Source organism: Manihot esculenta, chromosome 15 (assembly GCF_001659605.2).
Source record: "Manihot esculenta cultivar AM560-2 chromosome 15, M.esculenta_v8, whole genome shotgun sequence".
In the NCBI taxonomy this organism is placed as follows: Eukaryota; Viridiplantae; Streptophyta; class Magnoliopsida; order Malpighiales; family Euphorbiaceae; genus Manihot; species Manihot esculenta.
This window is the reverse complement of record NC_035175.2, coordinates 552966-566879: the sequence shown is the minus strand read 5'-3', so window position 1 is coordinate 566879 and position 13914 is coordinate 552966. Positions and strand designations below refer to the sequence as shown.

The 13914-nt window shown below is 33.8% G+C and overlaps 2 protein-coding genes across 2 annotated transcripts; one reads left to right on the top strand and one right to left on the bottom strand.

Annotated features, from left to right (window-relative positions):
- Positions 1–4703: 4703 nt before the first annotated feature.
- On the bottom strand, positions 4704–7273 carry LOC110602608 (ubiquitin-conjugating enzyme E2 32). The gene is made up of 5 exons (XM_021740169.2): positions 6982–7273; positions 6223–6354; positions 6058–6142; positions 5408–5571; positions 4704–5325 (listed from the first exon to the last, which is right to left on the bottom strand). The coding sequence occupies exons 1-5, from the start codon at positions 7090–7092 to the stop codon at positions 4891–4893; spliced, it is 927 nt and encodes a 308-aa protein (XP_021595861.1). The 5' UTR covers positions 7093–7273; the 3' UTR covers positions 4704–4890.
- Positions 7274–9151: 1878 nt separating this feature from the next.
- LOC110601491 (DELLA protein RGL1) lies at positions 9152–13431 on the top strand. The gene has a single exon (XM_021738641.2). The coding sequence runs from the start codon at positions 10390–10392 to the stop codon at positions 12142–12144; it is 1755 nt and encodes a 584-aa protein (XP_021594333.1). The 5' UTR covers positions 9152–10389; the 3' UTR covers positions 12145–13431.
- Positions 13432–13914: the final 483 nt, after the last annotated feature.

Genomic DNA, 13914 nt, shown 5'->3' with positions numbered 1-13914 from the left:
CGAGCCTGCTCGCGAGCCTTCTCAACGAGTCTGCTCGCGAGCCTAAAAACGAGCTAGCTCGCGAGCCTTAACGAGCCGAATACTATGGAGCTCAAGCTCAGCTTGTTTAAGTGACGAGCCTCAAAATTGAGCTCGAGCTTGGCTCGTTTAAAAAACGAGCCGAACTCGGTCGAGCTTTTATCGAGTCGAGTCTCGAGTAGCTCACGAATAGCTTGGCTCATTTACAGCCCTAAGCACACAACCTAAAACGTCCCAGCCGATGCATCACATACAAGGTTTGGCCTAAATTCTTTTAGAAGATTATCCAAAATATGAAAAAGACCCACAGCGAAGGTAACCGCCAAAAAAAAAAGCCAATGAGCACAAATACTCAATTCCTAGTAAATATGGCCAATATAAACATTCCAATCCGCCCTAAGAAAACTTTGGACGCTGGATAACTACATTCCTAAATTCGATATGAGGAAGAATCCTTCCTCCAATTTGCCGCCTTCTGCTTTGAAAGTAGGTCTTTTCCATTATGTTTGGGTGATGTATAAATAATTTTTTTTCTTTCTGTTGAGTGAATCCTATGAAAATTTAAGATGAAATTTTTAGATTTGTTATGTTTTTTATTTCTAATTTTCTTGATAAATTTAGTAGATAAAAAGTTATTTAATTTGATATGTTGTGATTTTATAGTGTCAATTATAAATTTGGTTGATTGCATGTGAAAAATTTTGATAATTGTACTTTTAAGATTATAGTCTGTTACTATTTAAAAAAAAATATAGTTAATTAGGTAATTGGAGTAAACTCGTAGAATAATGACAAAAGTATGAATGAGATCTCAAAAAGCACGCTTTTTTCACTATAGTTGAAGTTTTATGGTCTATAAAGAACCTTCCTTATATGAGGGATGACTGCATGTACCTGGTGTTTTTTCCTCTTTCCCTTCACTTGCTTCTTTGATTGCTCGTAGGCACTTCTTTTATAGTCCCTAACTCATACGCGCTTGCTTTGATTGCTCATGTGCTCTTCAATATGCTTTTTTTGACTTTAGGCGTAGAAATGCTCAACTGTATATTACAATTTTTTAGATGGCTAATGTCCTTATGAAAAGAGAGAAAGTTTATATATTTTTATTTATGGTTTCTCACCAATATGATGATAGATTTTTTGAGTAAACATTTTTTTTGTAACTTATACCTTTCAAATATATATATATATATATATATATTTAGATCGTGTTTAGTTAAAAAAAATGTCTATTTTCTATAAAAATTATTCTTTGTTTAAGAAAATAAAAATTATTTTATATTTTACTTGATTTCCTTAATTAGAAAATAGAAAAGCAAATAATAATTTTTCATATTTTCTTCATTATATTAAAAAATTAAAAAAATATGATTTTTGAGAAACATAGAACTCTGACACTTTATATAAACAAAATATGATTTTTAATAATTATTTTTTATATATTTAAACATGTATAACTTTTTTATTTTAAATTAATATAAAATATATGAATTTTTCATTTTATTTTAAATTAATATAAAAATTAAAGTATTTAAAAAATATATATTTTTCTAAAAAAATAATAATTTGAATATATTTTTAAATTTTTTCAATTAAAATATTTTCTTTTTGGTAAAAAGGAGATCATCAGCTCAAAAAAAAAAAAAACTAGTTTCAAATTTCATAAACGTAGAGAAATTCTTGTGCCAATTAAAAATAATGTTTAATATTATATGAAATAAACAGTCTAGTTAATTTTTTATAAAAAACAAAATAAAGAAAATAAAATCAAAATTAGAGATAGAAAATATAAAATTATTTTCCATACACACTCTTAAAATTTCCATTTTTATAATTTCCAGCCACGTTGATTACATTTGTAATCAACACGGAAAACATCCCAATCAAAACCGGTCAGGTTTGCTTTTTGAGTTTTTTTAAGGGAGATTTATAATTTAGTTTTTAGTATTGCTATTATTGTTAACAAGTCGGTTCTTATATTTTTAAAATTTATAAAAATATTTTTATTTTTTTCGTCAACGAAATAATTTTTCTGTCTATTTTTATCATTAAAAATATTACAAAATACCAAACTATTTTCATTCTTTTCCTCCTCCTCCTTCATTGATTATTCCTCCTCCTTCATTGATTATTTTTTCTCCTCTTTGGTTCTTCTTTTTCTTATTCTTCTGTAATTCTTTTTCAATTTTTATTCTTTAAAGAGAGGTCGTAGATTTTTCTTCTTTTTTCTTTTTTTTTCTTCATCATCTTCTTTTTTTCCTTCTTATTCTTCTTTTCCATCGTCATCTTCTTCTTCTTCTTTTCCATCATCATCTTCTTCTTCTTCTTTTTTGTCTTTCCAATATAAAAAAAAGACATTTTAATAGATATGAGAAAATATAAAAACGTTTTTATAGATTTATGAAAGTATAGATACTGATTTATTAATAATAAAAATATATAAAGATTAAATAAGAGATTTTATTTGAGGGTAAAATTGAATTTTAAAAATTCTCTCATTCTTTTGGAAGACTATTTCATTGACGGAAAGAAAAGATAATAACGTTTTAATAGGTTTCTGATTTGTTAATAATAATAATATTTAGAAACTAAATTATAAATCTCCCATTTTAAAATTATAAAAAGAAAAGCGTGAACATATTAAAGCGAAATTCCAGAGCAACAGCCTTGCTTGGTCAAAGCATGACCTGCTAACTTCTGTTCTCCACCATTCGAAGCCTGCTGAAATAAGCCTTCCTTTCATCAATCTTAATGTGCTGGAAAATCCTTTCCTCATCTTTTTAGCTGCAACAGTATCTATTTTCTCCTGTTCTAATTCCATTGCGATCCTGTTTGACCACGCTGATAAATACAAATCTCCATGTAAACATAACATGTTTAAATTAATCATATCTTCTTTCCGGGCTTTGATGTCCGCAAACGAAGAATTCCGGCTTCACTCCTAGTGTTAAGGAGACTATCCCAATTCCTCGAGCAATTCTATATCAAAAAGCTCCGGTGAGATATGGACTGTAATTTGAACTGAATTTCCTTTATTGGAGGACAAGATCAAGAAATCGCACAAGTTGAGGCATTTGCCAGGATCATCAAAATGTTGGTTGCCCACCTTGTGAGCAGAAGACAGAAGTAGAAGTGCCAGTTCCACACCTTTGACCTTCCCACTGAAAGCCCAAACCGAGTGGCATCAAAGAAATGTTAAATTGTAGAGAGGTCAATCTATTGTCGAGAAGAAATTTGGATGAACCTTTCTCATGATACCCTCATGACTTCCTTCAGTTGATAACCTATGGACATCAGCCATCATCCAAGGGAGCAGTGATATTTTTTTTTCCTGGAATGATCACTAATTGATGTATAACAAAGTGCATGGCTTTTTCCGCATCCCTTGATATGATTTTTGTGTTTATCGATCAATTCTCCCTCCGAGAGCTTCAGAGAAATAGAAGAATATTCTTGGAGTGGTTTTCCTGTATTGAAAGACGAGTGAATACTACTTTTTCATAGGCGGTAGTGTGCCTAAACTTGTCATGAGTTGAGCTTTGCGCTCGTTTTTTTGCTCACCAAAAAAAAAAAAAAACTACGTTATCAGCATAAGCCACAAGGAATCCAGCATGCTCTTTAGAAAGACCACTGGTAGATCAAAAGATTGTGACGCATGGAAGCAACATCAGTCCTTGATACAGGATCGGGTTTGCACGATTTATTTCAGTTGACAATTCCTTGCCTGACACCTTAGTGCAAAGTACACATACCTGTCCAGGATTATCACAATAGAACTTTGGTAAAATAGACCTGTCCAGCACTTCTCTAAAAGACAGTTTATGAGAAGCACTTTACCCACTTATTCTTGTTTCCTCCAAAAACAGCAACTCATTGACCCTGCTGGTTGTTGCCTGCAGAAGAATACTGAATGCGATAATTCTTTTTAAACGATCGATTGAATTTAAGGATTTCTGAACAAACAAGGTAAGTCAACACAATAGATATAATTCAAGATCACGTCACAATCATGATATTTCATTTTAAAAATTAAAGAAACTAATACTCAGTGCTAATAGTATATAAAAACTCATTAATATTTTAATTTAAAAAAATATATTAAAATATTTTTAACATTTTAAAAAATTTATTACGCAGTGTATTTATTAAATATTTTATTATTTAATCTCTAAAATTATAAAAAATTTATTAGTTAGCCCCTTTATTTTTTATAAAATTTATTAATTAATTTTTTTATATTAAAAATATTTAATAATTAAAATTAAAAAAATTAACTAATATTTTTTTTAAAATCATAAAAAATATTTTAATATATTTTTTAAAATAGTAAATTTTTTTATAGTAATTTTTTTAAAATATATGAGTGTCTAGTAAATCCCTATATAGCGGACCCGAGCTTTTGATTCAGGAACATCATGCACGACCAAATTCAACTTAGTAACTGCTTTATAGAAAATTACATTTTAAACATTGTTAAACTAAATTTTATTTTAATATTTCAATTTTTTGTTATGGTGAAAATATATTAAAATCAAATTTAAAAGTTTTAATAAGTATTTATAGAGTAATAACAATTATGAAACAAATCCAACGCCTAATGCACACTCCCTTGCCACCCCATCCAACTAGTCAAAGAACGTCTTGATCGGATAAAAGACCTTCCACACGTCCATGCCGCTCATGCATTGTTGCAAACAAGTCGCTCATCTCCATTATTAATTACAATAATCGTGCACGTTATAATATATAACTATAAATTATATTAATCTAGAAGAAAAGCTCGGTAGAATCTTGCCGTTTTCCATTTTTTCCCCTCCCTGTAGATATAACTTAAAAACACAAGTTATCCAATCTAGATGAATATCTCTTCATTTATGATCCATCCATGAACAAAGCACCATGTCCATTGGATTTCATGAACTTCTTCAGCAAAAGAACCACAATTGCAATGGTAAGTCCAACAGCAGCCCATGTAAACAAGCGATCATCGGCAGGTTTTTGAACTCTCATCTCTGGCTTATGCAGCAGCTGATCACTTGAACCGCTAGCAGGAATCTCTCTTGATTCCCTCACTGCTGTAGTGCCAGGATTCACACTAACAGAAGCCTCGGGAACTTCTTCAGTAATCCTATCACCCACTGCCATATTTTCACCATCTACTGGATTTGGAACATGTGCAGCTAAGGATTCATCTTCTTGCAAACTAGACTGGGCTTCACCCTCCCTGTTGGTTGGTTGTTCTTCAGAATCCTGAGAGGGGTTTACTGGAGGAACTGGTGGTGCCTTGCTTAGCATATACTGATGAATCTGCAACATTGATAGGCTTTTCAATACAAATATATCAGATGTACAAATTCAAAATTAAGAGTAGAGGCGGCTAAAAATATACCTCATCAATAAGTTTTTGACGTTCAGGAGTCCCAAATCTAGGGGCAGCTTCTCGAGATTTGATGGCCAGAACACGCCTCTCTTCCTTCTTGTAGTCTAGTGAGCCCAGTGCACCATTTGGATTGGTAGGCATGAATGCTATAAGAGCTACCAGTGCTGTCCGTACTACCAACAAGAAAGAGTGAAACTGGGCAACATTAGCCACATTCGTATGAAATTACCACAGTGCTTGCATGCAAAAACCTACCTTCATTTACTATTACTAAACAGACAAGGCAGCATATGACTAAATTTAAAAGTGAAGCATGAGAGTAAAAATTGGTAACATTATTCATTCCAATACTCCAGTCTCCCCTAGTCACTAACAATGTATTGTACATCTTAATTTTTAAGAATCTATCCCAAAAGTAATGCAGAAAGGAAGAAAGAAAGAAATTATGGTACTTTTGAGTAATTTTGGCAAATAGCATATTTCTACTAACAGCCAACTTCCTTTTACAATTTGGCGATTTCCACTGCACTTGAAACTTAATAGTTAACCTCCAATATGCTAAATCAAATGACAGTGGGATAAGCATAATGATATAAAAAAAATTTGAACCACGACCTTGCTCTAAATACCAGCAATGCTTCTAAAGAAAATAAACTTACCACTCCATGATGGCTGCCAATGCTCAGGATGGTGATTTGATATGCTTAAGCATATTTTTGTCTGGGTTTCAAAACGGCCATTTGGCTGGAAAAAAGGGCAGAAGCTCTTGTTAGCACTTTGCATAACTGAAAAATAAAGGAACATTAGTAAAAGTAAGATCTTACAGTCAACAGCATAAATGAAGGAGGTTTGAATGGATATTCTGCAGGTAATTGAATCCGTCCATGATAAATCCCACCCTCAAATTCAGTATCACAGGGGCCCCTGATGGCAAATTGCCATTCAAATATGTTCTCCTGGAAATAATAGCCAAAAGACCATATCCTATAAGATATAGCAAGAAGAGTAGGTGTTGCAACTCAAAGTGACAGCAAAACATGAATGGGATTGGGATACAAATGTAAACATCGTTCAACTACAAACCTAAGAAAACAAACAGGAATCAGCTAGAACGGAAACAGGGAAACCAATTAAAACACTGACGCTGTTTGTCTTTTTTTACTTAACATATTAAAAAAAAAAAACTTATCTAAATCATGTTCATTTCATCCCAAGGAAAAAAAATGATTTATATTGCGTAATATTCACAAGGAAAATCACCATTTTTATAAATATTAATTCCTTAACTCGAAGAGCAAAGTTAACATTGATTCTGAACAATTGATACTTCAATGGCCGATAGCCACATAAAAACATCTTTCAATTGATTTTCAAAAAATTTCATAATTTATTCAGCAAAACCCTCCAAATCTCCCAAAGAAACAAAGAAACAATAAGATCTGCGGCTCAATTGGGGAAAAAATTGAGAAATTCATAAACGAAAAGTTAAATCCAAAAGGGGATCATTTTTTTTCTTAAAAAAATTTATTATGTATTATTAACACGAGAGAGAGAGAGAGCGCTTAGGAATTGAAGAAGCGAACCTCAAGAGGTAGGCTCATGAAATCATCAGAAGGATTAGATTGCATCTCTTTGACCTCCTGCAAAATCCTCTTCACCGCCGGATTCTTCAAATTGTACTTGTCCTGAGCCATTATAACCTGATCTGATCGGTGATACAACGACCAACGTCCGTTTTAGCTGACCGACCACGTATGTAGAAATCGTATGTATGGCTGGTGTAGATAAGGTAAAATGGTATCAGGGAGAGAGAAAGTAGGGATTGGAAGGGTTTTATAATTTCACTTAGATATTGTTGATTCGAGAGAAGCTGGAGACGACGACTTTACCTGTCGAAATGACACGTCAGTCGACGCATCATTGGCAACATGGCTCGTGGCTATTGGATACTTTGTGGTACCTGCCTAGTTGTAGTGGAAGACTTGAGGTGGGTCCCTTAACTTATTGGGTGGATGGACAATTCGATATAGACGTTATGTGGAACCAAATAAATTTAATTATATGTATTTTTTTTAAATTACTAGATATTTTTTTTATTTATTTGCCTATAGGATATATTCTTATTTGCGTATAGATAATAACGTTTACATCATAAAGAGTATTTGAGCCCATCGAGAAGACCAAGTTCGTGAGACACGTAAGGAAATTTTGTTGAATGAACTAAAATATGCCTGAGATTTTAGATGGAAAAATATGGAAAGGCGAGGAAACAAAAAGGGATTTTATATGTAATTGAAAGTGCTCGATGAAATGCCTTAGAGAAGGAAATGAGATACATGAATCTGAAGTAAGACAATTGGGAAAGTGATAGAACGAGGAAGCGAGAGAAAAACAAAAAAAAGAAAAGAAAAGTTCGGGTGAGATCGTTGTAACCTTCTTGCAACAGTGAGTAGTGGAATGAGAGTCTAGTAAAGGAGTAATTAACTAATTATAGTGTTATACCAACGGAGAAAAGTTGTCTTTCTTTCTCTTTTTGTTTCCCTCTAAAGCAAGAAAAACTAATGATGGATTTAAAGTCCATTAGAGCTAAAACAATGCAGGCTTTTAAAATGGGTTATTAAAAACTTAGAAGAAGCCCCTAAAAAAATGGGCCAAGGTCCAAAAATAAACCTTATGGCTTTGTAGGCCGAAAAAGCTAAGCTCAGCTTTGAATCCTGTCACATACAATCCGGTGAAAGACTTCACGCAACTACTAAGGTCAGCAAAACAGAAGAACCAAGCAATTAGACCATTGCTGCCCGAACTCAACTCTTGCATCCTCGGAAGAACCTTTAGCTGATATTTACCATTTAGGACATCAGACATGAACCGACAAAATTTAGACCACCTTTTATCCACCATATCTTAAAAATTATATTTACAAATAAAAATTAATCAGACTATTTTTATTTATTTATTTTTTATTTTGGCGTGAATTTCTGAAATAGTGTTACACAAATAACTTATGTAAGAGTAATGATAATTTGAAAAAATAAAAAAAACTTAAGAGTAATGATTTTTTTAAAAGTTTGAAGTCTCCAGATGTTCTAAATTTTTAGTTTTTTGCTCACTAGACTAGTTAATTGAATAAATATCTTATATATATATATATATATATATATATATATATATATATATATATATATATATATATATATATATATATATTTTAAGACTACTTATCCTCTGCAATCAAAGAGCATTATTAGCTCGAATTATAAAAAAAATTAAATTTTAGATAAGAATGGAGTACATATGTTAGTTGAAAATAAAAACAAATTATGCAATATAACGTAAGGGAAAATTGATATACTCAGAAATTGTAATATTTTAATTGCAGATAACTGTTTTGTAATTAAAAAAAAAATTAATGTTGAACTATAAAAATTATGATCTTTAAGTAATTATTTAAGAATATCTTTTACTAATAACGTGTTAATACATGATATTATTTTATTGGTGAGGTGAATCTCAAATTTTAAAATTAAAATTTGCAAAAATATATAGTATTTTTTTTTATAACTTCTCATTATTTTATGTTTAAACAAATGGGAAACAAGTCATAATCTAATTGTACCATTACAGCAAAATTACTTAGCATTTGTTAATCAACATTTGCAACCCAATTTGGTATGTCTAATACAGGAATATTAATTTTACTTATCTTAAAAACAGTTCGATTACATTTTTGCATGATTTCTGAAGAGTTGCTTTTCCTGGAACCCTGACGAACGACCTGCCGTTTAAAAGAATGCTAAATAAGAAAGGGGAACTTTTCCCGCAACTTTTTCCGGTCCCCACCAAGATTCAAATGGCGATCTACAATTCCAACATCTCCACCGTCACACCATCATGAACAATGACCGGTAACCCTTTCACCTTCACCACCTCTCTCTCTCTCTCTCTCTCTCTCTCTGCCCCAGGCAAGAGGAAAAGCTCTATCGACCCTGACATCATTTTGCTGTCAAGTTGAACGACTAGAGTTTTAGCATAAAAAAACTGATTTTGTGCTGTCAAGTTGCTTATCTCACAGTGATCACATGCAATCCCAGTTGGAAAGACTTCTTCTTCTTCTTCTTTTCCTCAATACTAGCCGGCATGTGCAGATATTAGATTGTATGCAGATATAGGTAAGATCGATCACCAAAATCAACAAATTAGATAAGGCTTCTAGCTTTAGAATTTTATATAAATTGTCTATATGTGGGCAAAACTCTGGGCATTGCAATGGCGCTTGGCCATATGTTAGATTAAAAGTTTCATCTAATTGCTAGACTGGGTCAAACACCAAGTGACTTTTGTCTTCATTATTTTCATCTACTGCTCTATGATATCATCACCTTGCAGCCAAAACTGAAGATATTGAATAGCGAAAGCCTGCAGTGGCTTAGTCAAGCTGTATTTCGTTTGACGATGATATATATATATATATACACACACAATACTTAAGATAAGAGCCAAATAGCATTAGCCAAAGGAAAATGGACAGAGAACTCTTAGCTGTCCACCTTAAATCTTCCAGAAGACATTGTTACTAGGCCGACAGGTCTACATTGTTAAATGTCTATTATTGTCTTCAATTTACTATTTATAATGGTCATATGCAATTTATATTGTCTCCTTGCGTGATCTTTGTTTATATCAGTTACCACCCTTGTTTTGTAGTACTTGTACCAATCTTCTTGGTTGAACTTCTCTAGAATGTTTTGGGTGAAAAATTCTCTGTGCATGGCGTCATCTTGATTTTGGCCTTTTAAACACATTAGTGTGAATTTAGTTGCGGGTTATATCCAAATGGCCTTCAAACTACTGAAATATTGCTGGCACAGTTTAGCTGCTTCTATTACATCACTAAAATAATCTTGTTAACTTGCTCATTTACATCTAAAAGTTTTGAACAGAGATGTGTGCCTGGTAAAAAAACCAAACCGTGGGCTAGTTTCTGATTTGAGATGGCAAATGCCATTTTTCCTTTGGAGGAGTACAATTTTGGTGGAATTTGGGATGATTTGACTTCCACAAGTAAAAGTCCCAAGAATCTGGATGGAGTAAATATGGGGAAAATTGGTAGACTTTTTGGATCTGAGAACTGGGGAGATGATGGAGGTACTGATTATGGCTTCAATCAGGAATTAGTGGAGGAAGGCCTGCTTTTCTCCAAGTATCAGCAACAGTCATATTTGGATTATGAAGTCTTTGATGATCGAAGTTTTGATATCCTTTCTCCAACACTCCTACCATGTATGGAGGAAATAGCAAAGTTAGGTAAAATCTCAGGTGGAATTCAAGATGCTTCAGAATCAAAGAAGAAAAATCAACATGATTTTTCATATGCCTCGTTGGAGCTGCTAAAGAAATATGACATTGGGCGGTTAAGTGGTAGACAAATAGTCCAGCCAAGATGTGATGCACAATATACAAAGTTCGCCAGCCAAGAATTGTCGACAGAAGAGATCATCAGGATAGCTGGAGCAAGGTTCATCCAATCCAGTTGCGAAGTGGTTGGTATTCCCTCCATGCTTAAGAACCCTATTGGTCTTTCTTTCTCTGAGCTTTCTGATGAGGCCGCCAAAAATGTGGAGCTTGTTGAATTCCTTCTTGCTTCTGCTGAGAAAGTTGGTCATCAACAATTTGAGCGTGCAAGCAGATTGCTCAAGTATTGTGATAACTTTTCTTCGGGTACTGGAAACCCAGTTCAACGAGTGGTTCACTATTTTTCTGAAGCTCTTCGGGAGAGGATAAATCTAGGAACTGGAAGAATCTCATCAAAAGGCTTCTGGAAGAAGCAGTCTTCTGATCTTAATCAGGAAATGACAACTCTGAACGAAGCCAGCTTGGCATGCCATGAGAGAATACCTTTCTTCCAAGTTGCACGCTTCACCGGTATCCAGGCAATTATAGATAATGTGGCTGGGGCAAAGAGGATTCACATAATTGATCTTGAAATCAGGTGTGGAGCACAATGGCCAGTCCTAATGCAAGCTTTAGTGTCTCGATATGATTGCCCTCTTGAGCTTCTCAAGATAAGTGCCATTGGAACTTCTTCAAAACAAATGATTGAGGACACAGGTAAGAGGTTAGCCAGTTTTGCCGAGTCCATGGACATACCTTTCTCTTTCAAGGTGGTCATGGTACCTGACATGCTGGATCTCAAAGAAGACCTCTTTGAGCTAGATGCTGAGGAAGCAATAGCTATCTATTCTGAGTATTCATTCATGAGCCTGATTTTTGTGCCAAATCGTCTCGAGTCTATAATGAGGGTCCTCAGAAACATCATTCCACGCGTAATGGTGGTCATGGAAGTTGAGGCCAATAATAACTCACCTTCTTTTGTGAAGCGTTTCATTGAATCTCTCTTTTTCTACGGTTCATATTTTGACTGCTTTGATGCTTGTATGGGACGGGATGATCCAAACAGGGTGATTACAGAATTAATATTCTTTCATCAAGGAATAAGAAATATTGTGGCTAAAGAGGGAGAAGAAAGGATAATACGGCATGTGAAGATTGATGTTTGGAGGTCATTCTTTGCCCGTTTTGGAATCATAGAGACAGAACTTAGCACTTCATCCCTGTACCAAGCAAGTCTGGTTCTTAAGAAATTTGATTGTGGGAGTTCTTGTACACTTGGTATGAATGAGAAAAGCCTGCTTATAGGATGGAAGGGTACGCCAATGCATTCTCTTTCTGTTTGGAAGTTCACTTGAAAAGGAAAGAAAGAGACATCATATGTACATCTCTTACACTGCCCCCACTCTAGTCTCCTCTGCAACTCATGTATTCATTAATTGGTTGACTTGTTTCTAGGTGCTAGTTTGGATAGAAGACAACTTTTGAAGGTGTATAATGTATGTGATGAAGATGAAGATGAAAAATGCCTCTGATAGTTATCTTAAGAATGAATCTGTATCACAATTCATATTATGTTTCTTGTACTAAAGCTTATGACACATATAGGAACAAAATGCGAAGATTTGAGAAAAATGATTTTCGTTCTTAGTCTTGAAGGTATTGGTCATATTAATGTTAGGAATCACTTTTAAAAGCCATTTCTGTTTCCAGCGATTTTCATACCTTCATTTATGTCCAAACTTGAGCATCTTAAAGTCTGAACCACTCTTGTGAACTTAACTTTCTAAGGGTATTTCTTTTGGTTTTCTTGTATTTTCTGAGTTGTCCAGCTTCAAGTGTCAGCTTCTTTATATGATCTCTCTCTCTCTCTGTTATTTCAAATGCCTAGTTAACTCTCTGATATCATTTTTTTTAATTAAAAAAAATGAAGATTTTACCACCTCTCAATCGAGTTCCCGTTTTCACCAACAAAATGCTTCAACGGAACTGACCATGAAAGCTTGTCAATTATATTCTTATTTATGCAGTGTTGATCACATTACAATTTAATTTATTTTTAAGACTATTCAGTAATTGAGTTACTTATAAATTAAAGGCTGATCAATCCAAGATTTCAACTCAACCATTTGTGCTTTCCCCTTTCATTATTTATATTTTAAACTAGGACGTGAGCGCACTTCTCCAACACTTTTACCTGCGTAGTTTAAAAGAAAAATAGTAAAGATTTGGAAAAATACTTCAATTTCGTAGCTAGATTGGATAGCTTCATTTTCAGTTTGGCATTAACTAATTTCGAACAGGCTTTCATTATATTAATATTTCATGCCATATACACAAAATATTTAAACAATGAGCATATCATCCTTATACCAAGCAAAAGTGATAGCTAAGAAATTTGATTGTGGGAATTCTTGTACACCTGACATGGATGGGAACAGAATGTGCTCAAAATAACAAAAGAAATCTGAATCATTTCAATAGAGAAGCAATAGGAAGGCAATTGCAAGTCATGTCGCTGAGTTTCTCGCCATAGCTAGCCATTGGATTAGGTTCACTAAACTCATCGTTGCATGTCCCATAATCAGTTATTGCAGCACTAAGCATTGTATTCACTTCCCAATATCATTCTCAAGGACGGCATCCTGTGCACTCTGGAAATTATCCAAAGCATCCTTCATAATTTTGCTTGCAATTATCAATGATTAGGGCCGTTTCATCAGGAGTGCTAGAAGCAGTAAATAAATTTTCAGCTGCAGAAATGGCCAACTTTGTTTGTTGAACTGTAGCATTTATTGCCATTTGAGCACAGAAACGGTATCAGTCTTGCCTTTAAACAAAGGGGTGATTGAAGACAGGCAGAGAAGCATAATCAGTTTAGTTACATATTTTCTTGAGTTGAGGATTGCTGGTTGCGGATCCTGAAGAGGCTGCTGCAGAATTAGAGTTCAGCAACCGAGCCTGATGGCTGCTACTCGGGAATTCCTTCAGCGTTATTGTCTATAGAGGACGCAAGAAAAATGTCGTTTTTGATGGGAGTTCTGTATAGGGGAAAGGTGCTGTATATGGTTTATTGGAGATCCATTCTCAAATGGATGCATATGTGGTGGGGGAACAGGGGCCTGAGT